The 16840-nt window shown below is 53.4% G+C and overlaps 6 protein-coding genes across 6 annotated transcripts; 2 read left to right on the top strand and 4 right to left on the bottom strand.

Moving 5' to 3' along the window:
• Nucleotides 1-560: 560 nt before the first annotated feature.
• On the bottom strand, nucleotides 561-3002 carry Z520_04776 (uncharacterized protein; the record flags this gene model as incomplete). The annotated part of the gene is made up of 1 exon (XM_016775280.1): nucleotides 561-3002. The coding sequence occupies one exon, from the start codon at nucleotides 3000-3002 to the stop codon at nucleotides 561-563; it is 2442 nt and encodes an 813-aa protein (XP_016633323.1).
• Nucleotides 3003-3856: 854 nt separating this feature from the next.
• Nucleotides 3857-4612, bottom strand: Z520_04775 (uncharacterized protein; the record flags this gene model as incomplete). Its single annotated transcript, XM_016775279.1, has 1 exon — nucleotides 3857-4612. The coding sequence occupies one exon, from the start codon at nucleotides 4610-4612 to the stop codon at nucleotides 3857-3859; it is 756 nt and encodes a 251-aa protein (XP_016633322.1).
• A 625-nt stretch (nucleotides 4613-5237) lies between these two features.
• Z520_04774 (uncharacterized protein) lies at nucleotides 5238-6575 on the bottom strand (the record flags this gene model as incomplete). The annotated part of the gene is made up of 1 exon (XM_016775278.1): nucleotides 5238-6575. One exon carries the CDS (start codon nucleotides 6573-6575, stop codon nucleotides 5238-5240), a length of 1338 nt encoding a protein of 445 aa, XP_016633321.1.
• A 982-nt stretch (nucleotides 6576-7557) lies between these two features.
• Z520_04773 (uncharacterized protein) lies at nucleotides 7558-8124 on the top strand (the record flags this gene model as incomplete). The annotated part of the gene is made up of 1 exon (XM_016775277.1): nucleotides 7558-8124. The coding sequence occupies one exon, from the start codon at nucleotides 7558-7560 to the stop codon at nucleotides 8122-8124; it is 567 nt and encodes a 188-aa protein (XP_016633320.1).
• Nucleotides 8125-13948: 5824 nt separating this feature from the next.
• On the top strand, nucleotides 13949-15544 carry Z520_04772 (uncharacterized protein; the record flags this gene model as incomplete). Its single annotated transcript, XM_016775276.1, has 3 exons — nucleotides 13949-14060; nucleotides 14700-15030; nucleotides 15157-15544. 3 exons carry the CDS (start codon nucleotides 13949-13951, stop codon nucleotides 15542-15544), a joined length of 831 nt encoding a protein of 276 aa, XP_016633319.1.
• Nucleotides 15545-15937: 393 nt separating this feature from the next.
• Z520_04771 (uncharacterized protein) lies at nucleotides 15938-16804 on the bottom strand (the record flags this gene model as incomplete). The annotated part of the gene is made up of 3 exons (XM_016775275.1): nucleotides 15938-16466; nucleotides 16527-16651; nucleotides 16715-16804. The coding sequence occupies 3 exons, from the start codon at nucleotides 16802-16804 to the stop codon at nucleotides 15938-15940; spliced, it is 744 nt and encodes a 247-aa protein (XP_016633318.1).
• Nucleotides 16805-16840: the final 36 nt, after the last annotated feature.

Genomic DNA, 16840 nt, shown 5'->3' with positions numbered 1-16840 from the left:
AACCAAAAGCAGAAAATGTGTCGAACATATGAGAGTAATGGAAGAAAAAATGGGAAAACATCTTGAGGAAGCATGGGCTGGACTGGACTCCATTGTGTTGTGCATGTACACTACCTAGGATCTGATGAGCGCTGTTTTCCTGGAAAAAGTCGTCCATCACACAATGTGTCGAAAAGATGATCGGAGCTTCTCACGGAGAAATGTGCTTTTGCTTTTTGCAGACACAGAGAACAGGAGCTTGGAAAGTAAAGAAAGGAAACAATTCAGCAAAAGGCAGAAATCGTGAAGCGGATGAGAGGAAAAGAGAAGACAAGAGAGCACATTGAGCTACGAGCTACAGTAGCTAGCTAGCCGAGCTGTCTGTAGTCACACAGAAATGTCAATCAGTGACCTCTCTAAACGTTGAACAAGGTGCAAAGGCTCGGATAGATTCCCCTTTTTTCCTCCAAACCGGCTCTATCACGGCCAAGTGGTCTGGCTCTTTAAGCTCCTATATACACAGCGCTGAACTTCAGACTCATCTTGACTCCATCTCATCTCATCTCCTCACGGCGGGCTCACTAGGCGGAGGAGGGAAAGTCATACGCCAAATCCTGCACGCGCACCACACCGCTCGCCCACCCGATAGCCACGATGCCCGCGCATGTGGAGTTGGGATTCCACTCGAGCGCGGTGACGGCCTGCTCCTCTTCAAAGACGGCCTGGCCCAACTCGCCACTCGCGGCGGTCTTTTTCGATCTTTTGGCGCTGGGCTGGAAGGGTGCGACTTCGATTTTCTCGGGCTTGAAACCTTCGTGGAAGCGGGACATGCCGGCGCGGGTGTCGTGGCCGTGGTAGATGTCGATGTCTTCCTGGGTGGTTGGTTCGATGGCAGCCCGTGACGGTGATGGTGGTGGTGGTGGACCGTCTTCCCTGTCTCTTCCGTGTCTCTGGCTCTGGCGCTGGCTCTGGCTCCGGCGCTCCTGCGGCGTCAGCGGTCGCCAATCATATTCGCAAATCTTTTGCAAGTACGCCCACACGGCTTTCTTGGGGTCGGATTTGCGGTAGGGGAGAACCTTGCGCAGGTAGTTTGTCGCGAGGACTTGACCTTTCGCGTTGCCGACCAGAATACACGGGTGCCATTGTGAGCCCGTCAGCGCGGTCGCCGCGCCCGTGTCGTGCGGCAGTCTGGCAACCTTCAACAAGTTCGGGAACTGTCGGATGTGGTGACACACCAAAAATGTGGCCGCGTTCCTCTCCATCTGGGTGTTTCCACTGGAATCCAACAATGTGATGAACGAGTGTGTAAAGGGAGCGTAGATGAGGTCTCGCGTCGGAAAACTGGGGCGAGGCACGTGGATGCAGTCATGTTCGGGACTGCGCAGGTCGGTGAGGGCGAGATCGCCAGACGCAGAAGTGCTGGCCAGGAACGTCGATTGCGGGCTTCCAGGCGAGGCCGCGCAGACGGAAATGACGTGCGTGTGGTGAAGTTGTTGTTTCATATAGCATTTTGGGATATTGTTCGCTCCTTGACTCATCATCGGTTCAGTCAAATCGAAGGAATGAAGAAACCCGTCTGCGGTACCGAGCATGAGGTTCGTGGGTCCGGCGAACGCCAGCGTCGTGAAGACAGTGTCCCGTGGAGGCGGAATGTCGAAGCCAGCCCTCTCCACCCGGATGGTGATTGGTGTTGTCCTGGCCTTGCGACTTTCGGGACGCCGCACGGCGATAACACGAGCGTGGCCGTCGCTTGAGATAGCCGCAAGGAGACCGATAGTCGGATTGACGGTGTTCTTGTGGAGGGTCTCTGTGTCAGGGTCGAGTTGGCACCACCTGAGCTGACGGATGTTACCCCATTCAGTCCCAATCACGACCGCTAAGCTGGGCTCCTCGTCCATTGCCAGTGTCCGTACGCTCTCGACACTGGTGGGTGTTGTGTGAAAGGCCCAGATCTGAATGCTGCTCGAATAAGCTGGTGAGGGATGGAAAGCCGGGCGCTCACATTCTCTCCCAGAGATTGCCATTCGTCTCTGGGATGAGGTGCATTTGACGGCAATGGCAAGATACTGCACCGAACGAGCCGAAACAGCCCATGCGAAGCACTGGACCTTTTCTCCGACATTGAGGAGCCAGGCTTGATGATATCGCTTTTGGGTAGCCGGTTCTCCGTCCTGCAATGTTTGACCACCACCGGGCTTCTCGTGATCGAGCCAGGCTTTCCCCATATCCAAGGGGGAGAGATAATCAAGCCCAAATTTGGTTTGCTTTCCCCGAGCACCAAGAACAACCGTGTGCGCTGGCATGTCATGTAACAGGTACTTCTCATAGACAGTCTTCCGGCCAATTGGCTCCAAAACTTGGTGATTACGCACCGTGTCAAACAACGAACCCATCATAAAGGCGTCGTCCTCCCCTTCTGGTGCCGAGTCCTTATTGCTCCCAGTGTCGCATTGGTCGAGATCGCGTGATTGTTGAATGGCGAAGGCCAGCGTCTGCCTGCTCGGAATTGTGACATCTTGACCCTTTAGCCAAGTGTCCCTAGCTACAAGAACATCACGCAGGTCGTCGATCTCGGGTCCAAAGATGTTCGCATAGGCTGATCTCTTTCCGAGCCGCGAAGGAGGCTGTATGCCCCGCGACCGGGTTGCCTCGCCACCAGCGGGTGTTGCGTACGGTAGTCGCGACGGCCGACTTCGTCGTTTAGGGGTTGGTGCATCCTCGTCAGACGCCAAGCTCATACCCCCATCATTGTCCTCCGGGTCTGGTGTCTCGACGTCCGAGGATTGTATCGAGGCAGCAGAGGCAACAGACGCATCGTCGTCGTCTTCTTCTTGCGCAGACACGTGGTTTACCACATGGCTGTCGTCGTTCGAGTCTGAGGATGTCGATCCCTCCTCGACGGGGGATGAGCCAGATGATGTGGAATCGGCCCGGAGAGTCCGCAACGTGTCCTTGTCCCAGCCGTCATTGGCATATCGTGGGTTGACCTTGCGTTGACGGCCCGATCGACGAGGCTCTGGCATCTTACCGAGAATTTATGGTGGCGAATAAAGGCGCGGGTAGCTGAACCGCGCAGACTGACCGCATAATTCTGGCCGATAGTCTTGTTCGCGACGCTAGAAATTGACCAACAAGTCGCTGTTCATTCGCATCTGGTTGCTGTCCTGATCGGCAATCTAGAGCTCAATTTGATGGGTCTCATGTGCCTCAACCGCTCATGCCATTGTCACCGCGGCTTCCCTCGTTGTTAATGACGAACTCGGTCGCTTGTTGTTTGCTACCCACCGGGGCCACTCAGCGTCTGAGACAGGTCTTTGACGAGTTGATGTCTACTAGATATTGAAATCCTAAGCAGAATAGAGGAGCAGGATGGACCGTGCTTTGCGTATAGAGAAAGTGAGGCGAGAGTGGCTAAAGCGGCGGGCATCTGCGCAATGACAATTCACGAATGCAGTACTCGTAGTGGGTACAGCATAAAGCGGCGACTCATCAGGAGATGTTTGGACTATTTAATTCTGGATGTCGATGAACAAAGCTCTTCTCTACCACCATCTCACCGTGATCATCTCATCAGCCGTTTGAATGTTTCTCCACAGCAGCACAAGCAAAGACTTCCACGACTCGTACGATACAAGAAGAAGACCACCTTTCTTTCCTCCAGCTCCACTGACAAAAGAGACCTCCCCAGGACGAAGATTGCATCCTTTTCCGTGCATCCACAGTTCATTTCCAAGCTTTGTGATTTCTTGCCAATTTCAGCCAATTTCGGTGCGTCCAAGCTCGGTTGAATTGCCAATTCCAAGGTCGAGACAATGTTGTGACGAGGACCACCACCGATACGTATGTGCCTGCACTCTCTCCGTCTTCTGTCGGTACCTCAGTGCTGTCTTTCATAGGCGTCGGCTTCCTCGAGAATTGCCTCTCCAAGCTCATTCACTTGTATCTCAGCAGTCTGCACACGTTCTTCAATCAACTCCAAGTCGTGCCACAAGTGTCCATCCCCCCAAAACTTTCGAATCTTCAGAGGCATTGAGCTTGGCCCTGGCTTTGTCATTGCGTCGTGGATCTCTATGAATGTCTCCCACAGACCGCAGAGATCCTCCAAGGCCCGGGTCCATCGACCTAGTGCTTCGGATAGCTGACTGGCATACACACAGATGCGACCAGGGATGCGCAACAACCGCTGGATCTGTTCCGGAGAGTGGAATGCGCGTGCAATCAGGCGATCTCCAAGGGCACGGTCTATCTCATATTGCAAGGTAGCTGCTTTTCCCCGGGAAGCAGTATCATCGTCATCTTCTTCGTCACTTTCGACCATCTCGGACAATTCATTCGCGTGCGCGATCTCCTGGCGAATCATCGAGAAATTGCCGTGGTAAATTTCCAGCTCATCTTTGACGACATCGTGATAGCTCTTGGCCATTCTCACATCTTCCATGACCTTTGCTAGGTGCTCATCGCGGTTGAGGTGATCGAGAAAGGATAGCAATTCCTGAAGAGAGTCTGGCTCAGAGGCGGTCGAGCTGGAATCGCCTGCTTCGGAATCGGTTTCGTCGTCGGAGAGGCAGATTGGATTTGCGATTGAACCGGTGTGCTCGAGCTTTTGCCGCTTGGAAGGAGGAACAGACGACATCTTTTGGATTGGTATCTGGTAATACTTGATGCTTCAAGGACTCGGGGACAAGTAACAGTGATTGAATATCGAATCGTGGGAATGACTTGCTAGGCGAGAGAGGTGATGAGAACCTTGCCAAGCGTGAGAGGTGGCGAGGCGAAATCTAAGAGACGGGAGTTCATCTGGTCTTCCCTTGCACCCGAAGGAAAGCCCTTGGCATGAGGAAAGGGTCCGGCAGAGGAAACAGGGCAGCTCTCTGTAAGAAGTGCGGTATAAGGACGAATTTCAGCTCTGGAGAAATGGAATTCACTGAAACCGGTCCAATATCTTGTGATCAGAGCCCCCTTGCGCCACCAGCTGGGAAAAGAAGAGCTTCCTTCATGTCCCCCTATGTAAAGCATCATATCCGTATCTGACAAAGTAGATGTCGAATGAAACTCAAGTTGGAGTGAGTACTCGGCTTCAAAAATCTGCTCGTTTGCCATGATCAAGTTTGAACTCATTCCGCCGATGGCTGCCCATAAACGTCGAAACTCCAGATATACAGTCCTTTGCAACAAGTTCACCCAGTCCATGCTGCAAAGAGGTTCTGATGCTCCAATCCGGTGCAACCCAAACAGTCGTGGGACATTCAAAGGTGGACTCACATTGTCGACGTGCTGAAATAGTAATTGCTCCATAGGAACTCATATTCCTCGATTATTCCTCCAACCAGGTCGAGAACGGGTTTGCCCTTCAACGAAGCCGCAGCACCATGTACCCAGACTTTCGTGATGTTCTCGTAAAAGGCGCCTCGCATGCCCCACCATGCGAGTTGCCAGCCACGCTTCTTCAACTCGTCACGCTCCAATGCGGAGAGACCGGATCGCGCCCCGCCTGGAACTCTTGCCGCCAGGTCTTTCTTTGCCAGTTGGCGGGAAAAGTATTCAATTGAGATTCCCACAAGCCATGGTGTCCAGTTGCGTTTCCACTTGTTACCTTCGTAGCCGTAGGTACGAGCGACTCGTTGCATAAGCAGCGCGTAGACCAAAGGCCGTAGGATGTACATGATCTCGGCAGCCTGGCCTCGCAAAGTGGTCAGTTGATGGAGCAATTGTTTGGCGGGCTTGACGTCGTCGGCTGTGAGTACATGATTAAGAAGATAGGCGGAGACAGTGTCAGCGGAGGGTAGAGTAGGAAGGGTAAACCCCGTGCGAGGCATGCTATATGGTTCGGTGATGGACAAGGAGGATGGGCGATGCTTCCCAGAGTCGGAGAGTGGTGGCGTAGGGACGCCGGCATCGCCCAAAGCATTTTTAACGTCGAAATTGTCCGACTTCAGTTCGTCCATGTCAAGCTCTTCATCTTGTTCTTCCGGTTCAACCGGGGCAAAGTCTTCTCTCAGCGGCATAGGCGGTGTGACCGTTGGGCGTAGATGGGTGATGCGCATCAACAGCAAGCGACAGATGGCCTTGAAAGACTCCAGCAGCACCACCACGCGCCACTTGGCCTTCTCACCACCTTGGCGTCTAGCGATCATTTCCCATAACAGTTCGGTGTATTGCGCGATCTTCAAGACCGTAGCGATTTTATTATAGAGGGACGAGGACGACGTCCAGAATGTGGTGTATCGAGCATGGAGAGATTGCTTCGGCCTCTGAAGTTTGGCATTTTTTACTTTGAGAACAGAAGGAGTGAGCGCCAGCGACGCGGCGCTCTTCTTAAGGAGATGATCATGATAAATGGACAAGAGTTGAACAAAAGTATGCACTGATTCCGAGGCGAGTTCAGTGTCGTGGAACCGGGCGCCCGGAAGGAGATAGGTCAAGGACCGCAGGCTGCTCTCAATGGTAGAGACTGAGGAGGAGTTTGATGTGACATAGTTGGAATAGGTAGAGGGAAGGTTTATGGCTGCTTTGGTCAAGTCGGCGGATGCGCTGGACAGGGAGTGCATGGTCGCGTGGACGGTTCGGCGTACCGCCGCCGTCGCTGAGGAGGCCATGATGTGGTCGCCCAGGCGATCATAGATAGTAGCGAAGGACAGCCGCAGCCTTCATTCAGCGGCGCCTTATCGCGGACGAAGATGGATTGGAAGTGAAGCAGGACGATGATGGAATGATGGATGACGGGGAGGGTTGAGTTGGCATGTTGGCACGTTGCGAGGTTGGTCACCGAAATGACCAAATGACCAAATGACAGCAGCCGCAGTCAAGCGCGCTAAGGCCTTGTCGCCGCTTTATCATCTTCTGGACAGCCTCGGTTCTATCTACATCCTCTTCCATCACACTCTAGACACTACGGAGACGAACTTTATGACCATCTAAGGTAGGTATCTAACAATGTGATTTGTCGCAGAGCATAGAAGCCAGACTCTGGTAGAGGGAGTGATAGAGGGTGTGACTGGAGTGGAGAGAAATATCAAGCCGCCCGATGAAGCATATATAGCATAGGTACCTATATGAGATACGGAGTTCCATTTCCCACATCCTAAAGTGGCGCTCTGTTGTCTGGTTGTACTGGCCCTGCTTAATTTCTGACCAAGTCTTCGTGAATCCTGCATCCTGAATCCTTCGGTGCACAAACCCTGAGGAGGCTGGTTCTCCATGCCAACCTAGCCCGCTCCTTGCTGACCTGGACGCTCTCGCCACGGAATTGGTTTTGTGTTTGTACCGGCCATCCTTCCCCGTTTAGTAAAGGCCTTGTTCGTCTCACAACAGAGGAGAAACAGACTGAAGTGAGAAGACTAAACACCACACAAACACACAAACGTCAAAGTTCCTCGGCCGCCCATCGGTTTAGCGTGCCATACCGTTCAAGGAGAGAGATCGTCACTGCTCATGACACAAGTCTGCTTGTCTTGTCCTTGTCACCAATCTGTCCTCCTTCCTCGCTAGCCTTGTCACTACTCAGTCTTCCCGTTGCGGCATCGAGAAATTTACCACTGTGGACCGCTTACTGAAAGCGGCCGTAAGAGAAACTACGAGATGCGTCACGGGAAAAGGCCGACGCGCAACACGGGCCCTTGGTCCTCGCATCGAGTCTTGAACGCTTCGTCACCCATTATCACCGCAGACATTCACAGTTTTCTTGTGACAGCTGTCTCGAGCTGGACTGCCGAAGCCGACAGCTACACCGAGACGGAAAAGCGCTCCATCATTGACAGTCTCCCGCCACGGTATCGAACGTACGAACTCGACGCCGAAGGACGCTTGAAATGCCCGCTCTCAGTAGAATTTGTGCTCGACGACCCTTACATCAAGGCAGCAGTGCACAAGTTCAAGAGGGATGTGAGTGAGGGATGCTACGAAAAGACTTGGCAGAATCAAGCCAGGAAAGCCATGCAAGAGAGGCGAGACGGCAAATTTGACCCTTATCTGCAGGAGCAGACGGAGCAGACATTTGGAGATCCGAGCTCCTCGGATGGCCAAGATGAAACCGCTGCTGACAAGAACATCGAGCCTGAAGTGGATTCGAGTGACGGGGACTGGGCTGAGCGGAACAGCGGAAGCGCAAGAGGCTCCAAAAAGAACAAGGGTGTGCCACAGACGTAAAGGCTACCACAGAGGCAAAAGGATTTGACTGGAGGCGAGGCGAGGTAATGTGTTGAAAAAGTCCTGAGATGCACTTTGTTCACGCCTGTATTACAACAGGTATCGAAAAGGCGGGATCCAGAAGTTCAAGTAGATGACCCGGGTAATGAAAACTTGAAAACTTGAAGCGACATTTGTAACTTGTATCGTATCACTCCTCTAGGTTCACTTCCAGGCCATATCACAGGAAGCAAGGTGCCTGCGTTCATGAAGCGCGTGCTCCGCCTATTTCTGACCTGCAAGGTATAGACAAGTTGAAAGTACATGTACATACGAGCACACAAACCACCTACTGCACCTTTTCGACCAGAGTCAAGGAGGATTGAGATATAGGGAGGTAGAGAAACAAAATCAGCCCAAAAATATCGACTTGGTTTCTAGGAGCAAGATTCGGCATTGATGAGAAAGGTGTGTCTTCCTGCACTGTGTAGCTGCGAAGAAGAACGTTTCCATCATTTATCAGAGAGACAGAACGGACTGCCAGCTTGACACGGGGAGAGAGGAGCCTCTTGACTCAGAAAACTGTGAGTGGTCTCCAGGTTGAATTTCACAAGTGGTCAACCTTCTTACTCGATTGTTGTTACTCACTCGAGCAAAGCCATTCTGAAAATTTCGAGCCTAAAGAAATGCTCTGCCATACCTTGGTATTGTGTCGCTTCTGTGGGTATGTCAGTAAAATGGGCCATTGGTCAAAACACACGGACTCAAAGTGCTTCGTCTTGAAAACCGGGTCTTTCTTTCTGGACGAGGCCATGCAGAAGTGCAAGAGTCAATCAGTCAGTCTCTCTCAGGTTTGTCGCAGGACGAAGAAACCGTGTGAATGTTCATCTCATGCTTCCCTTCAAATCCCAAATTGTCCGTTGACAGAAATCATGTGGCCCCAGTTAAATCGAGAGGCACTCGAGAGGCATGCTGCTAAGTCGATCCAAGACTACAGGCCGGTGCGGTCGAGGTAGCGCCACGATGATAGTTCCAGACTTGTCTCAGTCCATGACATTCCCAGCAAAGAGAAACAATCCGCACCTACTTCTGGGTGGAGACTCGACAGAGGTGCAATGATGGCCTGACTGGACGGAAGGGGAACATCCGCCCACGCTTCCTTTACAAACCTCTCTGAAAAGAAACGGATGATCCTAAGATACGAGGTACATGTGCGTGTGTCGCACAATGGAGCTGTCATTTTTCCTGCGGCTCTCCGCCGTCAGCAGCTAACCGCTTCGATTTGCGTAACATTCATCGGTTGTAGCCCCCAATCGCAACGTGCATTTCGCAGCTGCTCAGGCATGGCGGCGAGTCTGATCAAAGGGAAACAAGAGGTAGTCCGGCCTTCAAACCACGCTGTCATTTAATGTAAGGAGAAAGGTGCTTGAGAGTTATGTGGTGTCTGTTGTTGTGGACCTAGGCCATTGGTTCAATCAGAAACAGACAACCACGGCTTCCCGAAGCGAGGGTGACTAGGGTGGCTCCGTACGGTGTCCTCTGAAGACGTTAGACTTAGGTACAAACCTGAGGAAGCGAACTATTTAGCCAGTCCTGTACCGTGTACTTCGTATTTGCATCGGGTCGGTAGCTGGTACCACGAGGATCGAGCAGCGAGCAACGACGCCAGCATCATGCGCACAAAGGAGACAGGTGACTTGTCCCTGCGTCTTCCCTCGGACACAGTGTGCCCAGCCCAGGCCCTCTGTGATCTCAGATGATCGCTACCAGAACACTATTGACGTGGCTGGCGAAGTTGAGAACGGGATCCCGCAACTCATTCTGGAAAGTCCTGCAAAATTCTGTGGAGGAAGTGACAAAAAGAGAGATGCAATGGAGATTGGGCCGCTCCAAGGAACGCTCTGAGTTGCCTTTGGTTCGGCGGCTGGAAGGTGAGGCTATTGCGGATGTGCAACAGGACCGAAAGGGAAAGCCAACAAGCCATGTACTTCGTGGGCCGTATGGAGGAAAACGATTCGAGACAGGCAGCAAATCGGAATCCACCCGAAAGCCTCAAGGTGCCTTTGCCGACCAAAACAGTAATGCTCTGCCAGGAGAAGCTAGGCAAAGGACGAGCAAATAATACCGGTCGAAATTGGCAGGTCCTATGAATCCTCTCAGGGAGATAGCACATGCCCTCTGCCGTAATGATGGGCGAGATGGTCACAAGGATCAGATCCCGGGGTGACTGCGTGGCTTGGATAGGGGCCAGATTGGCACTTGTACCAGCCTTGGACAAACGGGCTTGCGTCGGCAGTTGCCAGTGATGAGTTGACGATGGAGACAGTAAGGCTGCTGCCATGTTCCACTCTCGAACCTCGGGCTGCCCTGGCGAAGAAACTAAACAGAGAAGCGAGAACAACGAAATGGAAGGACGGTAGCGCTAACAATATGAGGGTTCCGACCTATTGTCCGCTCTTGGGGTCCTGTCTCCTGCCATGTCGTCTCGTTTCGGGATGCACTCGACTCGTTCTTGGACACCATAATTGACCGACGAGAGCAACTACTGAGGTATGGATCCCAGTCCAGGCTAGGAGGCGGTGGGACACTGGGCGGGGTGGCGCCGAGTGGTGCGTTTCTAGAATTCCCGACAGGACGGTCCAAAAGTGAATGTAACGGGGCGTTTGGTCGAGGGTTGGGCAGACATACCTGACAAAGACACCAACTTCCCAAGCGATTCAACAAGTGACGGTCTAGGTTCCAAAATTGAATGGACGAACGGTGAACGTTGAACACTTGGGCCACTTCGTCACCATGGGGCCTGCAAGTGGTAAGTGGCCCAGCTTCGAAACAACCTCTAGATGGCTCCAGTTGTGATAGTGGAAGGCAGGGATATGTGTGGCAGAAAGTTCCTCAAACCCAGCTGCCAGTTTGTGCGACTCATGCCGCATTTGATGAACTGACGCAGTGCAGGTTGAACTTCCTTTACAACAAAGCTTCAACTCATGCCCACGGTCCTTGTTTGCTCTGTCGAAGGAGCCAGGTGTCTGTAGCCCCTGAAGATGCGCCGAGCAGTGCCTCGTACTTTGAGTTCGCCAGGACCTGGAGGAAGTTCGTGTCGGGTGCATTGGCGAACTGCAAGAGTTGCAACACCATTTCTCCGCCAGTGATGAAACAAAGCGATTGTCAGTCTTTCGGCATTCTCAGGCCCGACTTGCTGCAATGCTGACCAGGAAGTCCTGGCTTCGGTTTCAACGGCCAACTGCTTTGCATGCTTGGATCCTTTCAACACATGACCTGCTGATCTGCTGACTTGCCGACACAGGCGGCTCGCCAGAGCAGGATTGAAATACGTGTTTGCCCTCAGCAGGTTTGCTTCCAGTCTTCCGGCTGTATACGGGCTTGCATTTGCATAGGGGTTTCAGCTTGTGCGCTGTCATCGCCAGCTTGTAAGGTTTGGAGCCGTCGACCCTGCCGCAGAAGGTTGCGATGCAAGGCAGCCAACAATCGACACGTTTTGCCTCTGTTATTCAGTCCATGCGGCGGGGAGGATCTTTCCCCCCTCGGATACCCGAACGTTTATTGTGCTTGGAAATACCTGGCAAAAATCAAAGCACAATAGTCGGTGAACTCACCGCTTTTCACCGCCTCGCTTGGGAGGCCTATACGCAGCGTAGTTGATGGCAGAACCAGGGCAATGATGGGCTATTCTTGTTGCTGGAGCTATACAAAGCATATCATGATGACGCATTGTGGCCCGCATCGTCATGTTACAAGTCATGCATATCCCACACCGCGCGTGTTTGTGTGACCTGTCCAGTCCAGATCGTTCCGGGGCCACACTGACTCGTTCGTAACACGGTAGTTGTCTCCACTTTCAGCCCCCTGGGCCCTGGGTCATGAACAAGGTATGGGGCCGGCCGTGGCGCACCAGTACGGTATCTTTTTTTTTTTCTGTTCGTGCGGGTAGTTGACCTGTCACACCCGCCCATGGCACCAATGAAGTGGACGCACAGAGACTGAGAGCCCGGGTTGAGGGCAGATGCGATGGGATGGGATAGGATGGACCAGGGTTGGCAGGATGGATGGGATGATCGCGCGTAGTGGACCGTTTGTCAAGCCGTGGACCTGGTTGTTGCTTACCACCGACTAGTTAGCTAGCGTTTTCTGGCCATTGGGGAAACAAGGGGGTTGGTTGGGAGAAGGAGGCTGCTATCCGCTTCACTCTGCACCCTGCGAGAGACAGATAATCTCTCACAACCCGCCACGACAGCGGAGGTGCAGACGGTTGAATGGAAGGGCAGTGAGCCATGCGTTCGCGGATGCGGATTTGGAGAAATCGCTGTTCCAGCGTCCTATATCTTCTCCAGCCCGCGCAGAGCTTTTTCCGCCTTGTTGGTGCTGTGCTATACTCGTCTGTGCCCTAGTGGGATCCGAACCCTCTTTCTCCCGCCTTCCCCGGGCGGCCTAAGGGCAGGGTGGACAGCGGGATGGCTTGGACGGCTGTTTGCTTGCCCATGGCTGCATTGAAGACGGGGTTGGGACGTTTCGGAGTTTGCTGGGAGAGGGAAAAGAAGAGTGACATTGCGGTGAAGTGGGTGAAGTGGGTGAAGGTGAGAGAGCGAGAACGCAGGAGAAGGGGAGTTCGACTCGATACTCCGTAGGGGAGTTCTTGTCACTTGCCTCAAAGTCTTACTTCCGCTGCTCCCCAACAACTTTCCACTCTTGATCCGTCGCTCGGCTCTTTGCCCTTGTTGCTCTGTCACAAACAACCAGCCAGTTCCAGGAACCCACTACTTTCCCCTCCCGATCGCGGCGCCCTCTCCCTGACTAAAATACCGAGTACAACTGTCGGTCTGCATTGGAACCACCAGGTTGGTCAATCCTGGGAAAGAATGGAGATGAAACAAGGAGGCTCGGAACGTCAGTAAGATTCTCGACCTTTGAGCCAGATAACGCCAGAGACAAAAAGCCACCCACCCAGTCGCCGATGCAAGACTGGTGACGGTGACGGCGACGTCGTCATTCCCGTCGTCCTCGTCCTCATCTCACCCTCGAAAGGGCAGGGTCGTCTTGCATGCTTGTGATGTATATCTTCCAACTGTGCCTAATCTTAGTCTTCTGCCACCACCGGTGAGCGCAGACGAACGCTCCCAGAACATCTCACGAACTTGTATGCCACCATCCCATATCCGGGCAGCCAGGCTCTAGTTCGCATTGTAGAAGTCACAAACCCACCTCCTGGGTTGACCAGGTCTGACGCCGTGATGGATTGCTCCGCCGACTAGCCGTAGTGTAGCCGGTCTTGCTTGCTCCATCGTGATGGTGATGCAAGCCTCTCCCATGATCCATCGAAGTTTGAGCGGCGGGCCCCGGCACTCACCAGAACCACCACGAATCCACGATACCTGTCCAGTACTGGGATGCCGGACAAGGTCAAGGTCAAGGTGACAAGGTCATGTCATGGTCACGATTTTCGGCCCTCGTCCTCGCCCTTCTCGATCTCATGCAGCTATCCATGTCGTTTCTAGTGCCAGAAGCCGAAATGGGGCCTCTTAGAGAACTGGATCCTTTTCCGACCTTTTCCCCCCTCCAGCCCGGCCCGGAAAGCAAACAAGAGAAAATGAGGGAAAGGAGGGATTGAACAATGATATCAGCTGCTCCAGGGTCCTTGCGACGGGCGAAAGTGAATCGTGCAGATACGCCAGTAACCGCTGCAAGCTGCAGAGATATGGAGATGAATGATGGAGGCGAAATGCATGGACCGGATTCCCTAGACGGAGTATGGTTTGCGTCTTGCCGTCCTGCGTCTTGCGTCTTGCGTCTTGTTTCTTGCTTCTGGCCGTGGCGGCGCAAGAGTCTGGAAATGGATCTGGCCAACACTACTACTACCACTACCACCACCACCACCAGGGACTTTCTTCCACTCCGCCCAGGCTCCATTCTCCTGTCTCCAGTCTCCAGTCTGCCACGAATGCGTCTGTGCGAAAAGGAACAGCGATCGAAGGAAGGCTGCTGCCGCACCGACCCGCTCTCCCTTGACCGCATCTTTTGCCGAAAAACAATCCACACAATCCGTCGCGCGCCCCCCTCCCTCCCTCCTCCCTCCCTGATATATATTTCTTCTAGGGACAATGCCCTTTGTGTGTCGCCCGGACAGTTCACTCTAATCCCGCATCGTAGTGTGCATTGTTCTCTGGAATCTTCGAATGAAGCCATTATTGTCCTACATAGTCTCTTTCGGGTGTGTTTTCCCGACCCTGTCTGCAAGAAGTCTACAACCTGGAAACGCCGGCGCCTTCGCTCGGTCTCGCCAAAGATCCAACCCACCCTGTCTTCGGAAGCGAGCTTTCTCCTGGTATTAGTAGTCCTCTGTGGTCGCCTGTGGTCGCCTGTGCTCGCTTTCTCAGCCTGGTCTCCTAAAAAAAATCCCTCCTCGACTTCCTTCTGTCAATCTCGTCTCTTCGTGTATGGCAGCACCCACTGACCTCCGGCAACAACCCCCTCTCCATCCTTCACAAACCGACATCCCATCTCATCACCCATCGTGGATATCTCGTCGCTGCTCAAATCGACCGACGAGGAAGACGGCCACTCAACCAGCTCTCCTGCCTCAGTATCTCGTTCAGAGTCGGTGCCGTCCAGTGTCGCCACCAGCGTGGCTCCTCTGCCGCCGCCTCAGCCGCGGCCGGCGGTGCCTGCAAAGAGACTATCCTCCACTCAGGATCATCCTATCCAATCTCCAGCAAAGAAACAGTCCAAGTGGTCTCCGGAGGAAGACGCCAAGATCATCCAGCTTCGCCAGGATGGCATGAAGTGGGAGGACATCAGCAAGCACTTGCCTGGACGCAGCGCCATCAGTTGTAGACTCCACTATCAGAATTATCTCGAGCGGAGGAGTGAGTGGGATGAGGACCGCAAAAATAAGCTTGCAAGGTTGTACGAGAGGTATGTTGAGAAACGTCGCACCGGATCGCCCTTTGTGACATTGTCAACGTCCAAAAGATTCTGTGACACAGTTCTGCCTGCCCTGTCATTCTGGAAGTTTCCCTTGACTAATTTCTCCGAATCCAGGTTTCGAGCAGACATGTGGGCGAGAGTTGCAGAGGAGATGGCAATGCCATGGAGAGCGGTTGAAGCAATGCACTGGCAGATGGGCGAACATGAGATGGCGAAGCGTGCCGGCGTGACTCCATTCTCCCTAACCAACGCCAACAGCGGGATCGAGCCTTCGTCTCTACCTCCAAGACCACCTCTCCGACATGGCGGGCCACCCCCGCGCCCGCTACGACGCGACTCAATGCCTTCCGAGACGGGCTTACAGGGCCCCCAGCAACTGCCTTCGTTAGCAGAACTCACGGCGGGACTGCCTGCGTTTTCAGCACCACCCTACCACACCTCAGACCCTTTCCATCGCCATCTGTACAACCACCCAAGAGGCCGCAATGCTCCTTTTCGCTAAAAAAGGAGAACGAATTGTCTTGATGTTGTCTTAGTGTTTGAGCGAAGCATGTTTGAATAAATTGGACGAACGAAGAGGCACCATGATTCCGGGTTTTGATGATGGATTGTTTGTTTTGCTTTGAGCACCCCTGCTGTGATGGGCAGCAAAAAGCTGTAATATAGTGATTTGATACCCCAACACCTCCGACTGTCGCAAGCGGCGGCTGCGAAAGAGGGATAATGTGATCTGTGACGCTTCATCCACGCTGCATTGGGATGAGGGGACAACCACTGAGACTGGGACCAGACCCGAGAGTCTAGGTACTGACCGCAATTTGCGTCTTCCAGAGTCTGATCGTACATATGGGTGGTGGCTTTCGGTGCTGAACCACAGCAAAGAGACACTAAGGGCTCAGGCTTGTCGAGCGAGTATGACCCACCAATTATCTCGATCATAGCCCGACTCGACTATCCTGGCACCAGCAGCCATGGCGTCTTCTTGGAGCTCGCCTTCCCGATACAAATGATAGTATCGGTGGTAGGTTGTCGAGATCGGCGGACTGGAGACTGGAGCCTCGGAGTTGGATTTGGATCTGACATCGGACTTGAGAACCCACGGCACAAGCACATCCTGCTCGTGACCGCGATCCCAACCTCGTCGACTGTCTTTCTGCTCCAGTGCCCATACGAATATCAATGCCTGGCCCCCTCCTCCCCCCCATCTTTCTCCATTCACCCGGTTTGATTTGGAGGGTGGCTTAAGGGTCTGCAAGATTTCTCTGATGGCCTGAACTCTTCGCGCGCCGGACGACAGGTGGTGTATAACGGCAATGGAGAGAGCAAAATCAAACAAATCACCGGGATGAGGAAGGCTAAGTATGTCTGCGACAATGGCGCTATGCGGCTGGTGTTGGCGGGCAATCTCCGTAAGGGCGTTGGACCTTCCAGGAAAGTTAGCAGGCCTGGTGTTGCATCTTTCAGTCTGTGTTGTTGAACTTTACCTATCCGAAGCAATAATAAAGACATCCTTGTTGACGGCCAAGTACTTTCCGTTTCCACACCCGACGTCCAGACCTATTGACCCGGCGGGCAGATTGCGTAGGAACTTGTCGACCACGGGCCATGGCTGCCATGCAATTGATCAACTTGGATGCGCTGGTGAGATCCCCCGGGGAGGCGGCCTGCGAACCTTGTATCGAGTGGAGGAGAAATGACCTGCAATGTCTTGGTACACCTCATGCACATGCCTCTTTTCGTATTCTACGGCTTCGTCGTCCATGGCGACCTCGAAACGCCGTGCGCGCAAATGGATGTT

The sequence above is a fragment of the Fonsecaea multimorphosa genome (assembly GCF_000836435.1).
Source record: "Fonsecaea multimorphosa CBS 102226 unplaced genomic scaffold supercont1.8, whole genome shotgun sequence".
Classification (NCBI taxonomy): domain Eukaryota; kingdom Fungi; phylum Ascomycota; class Eurotiomycetes; order Chaetothyriales; family Herpotrichiellaceae; genus Fonsecaea; species Fonsecaea multimorphosa.
Note: the sequence above shows the minus strand (reverse complement) of the source record. Positions and strands in the feature narration are given on the sequence as shown.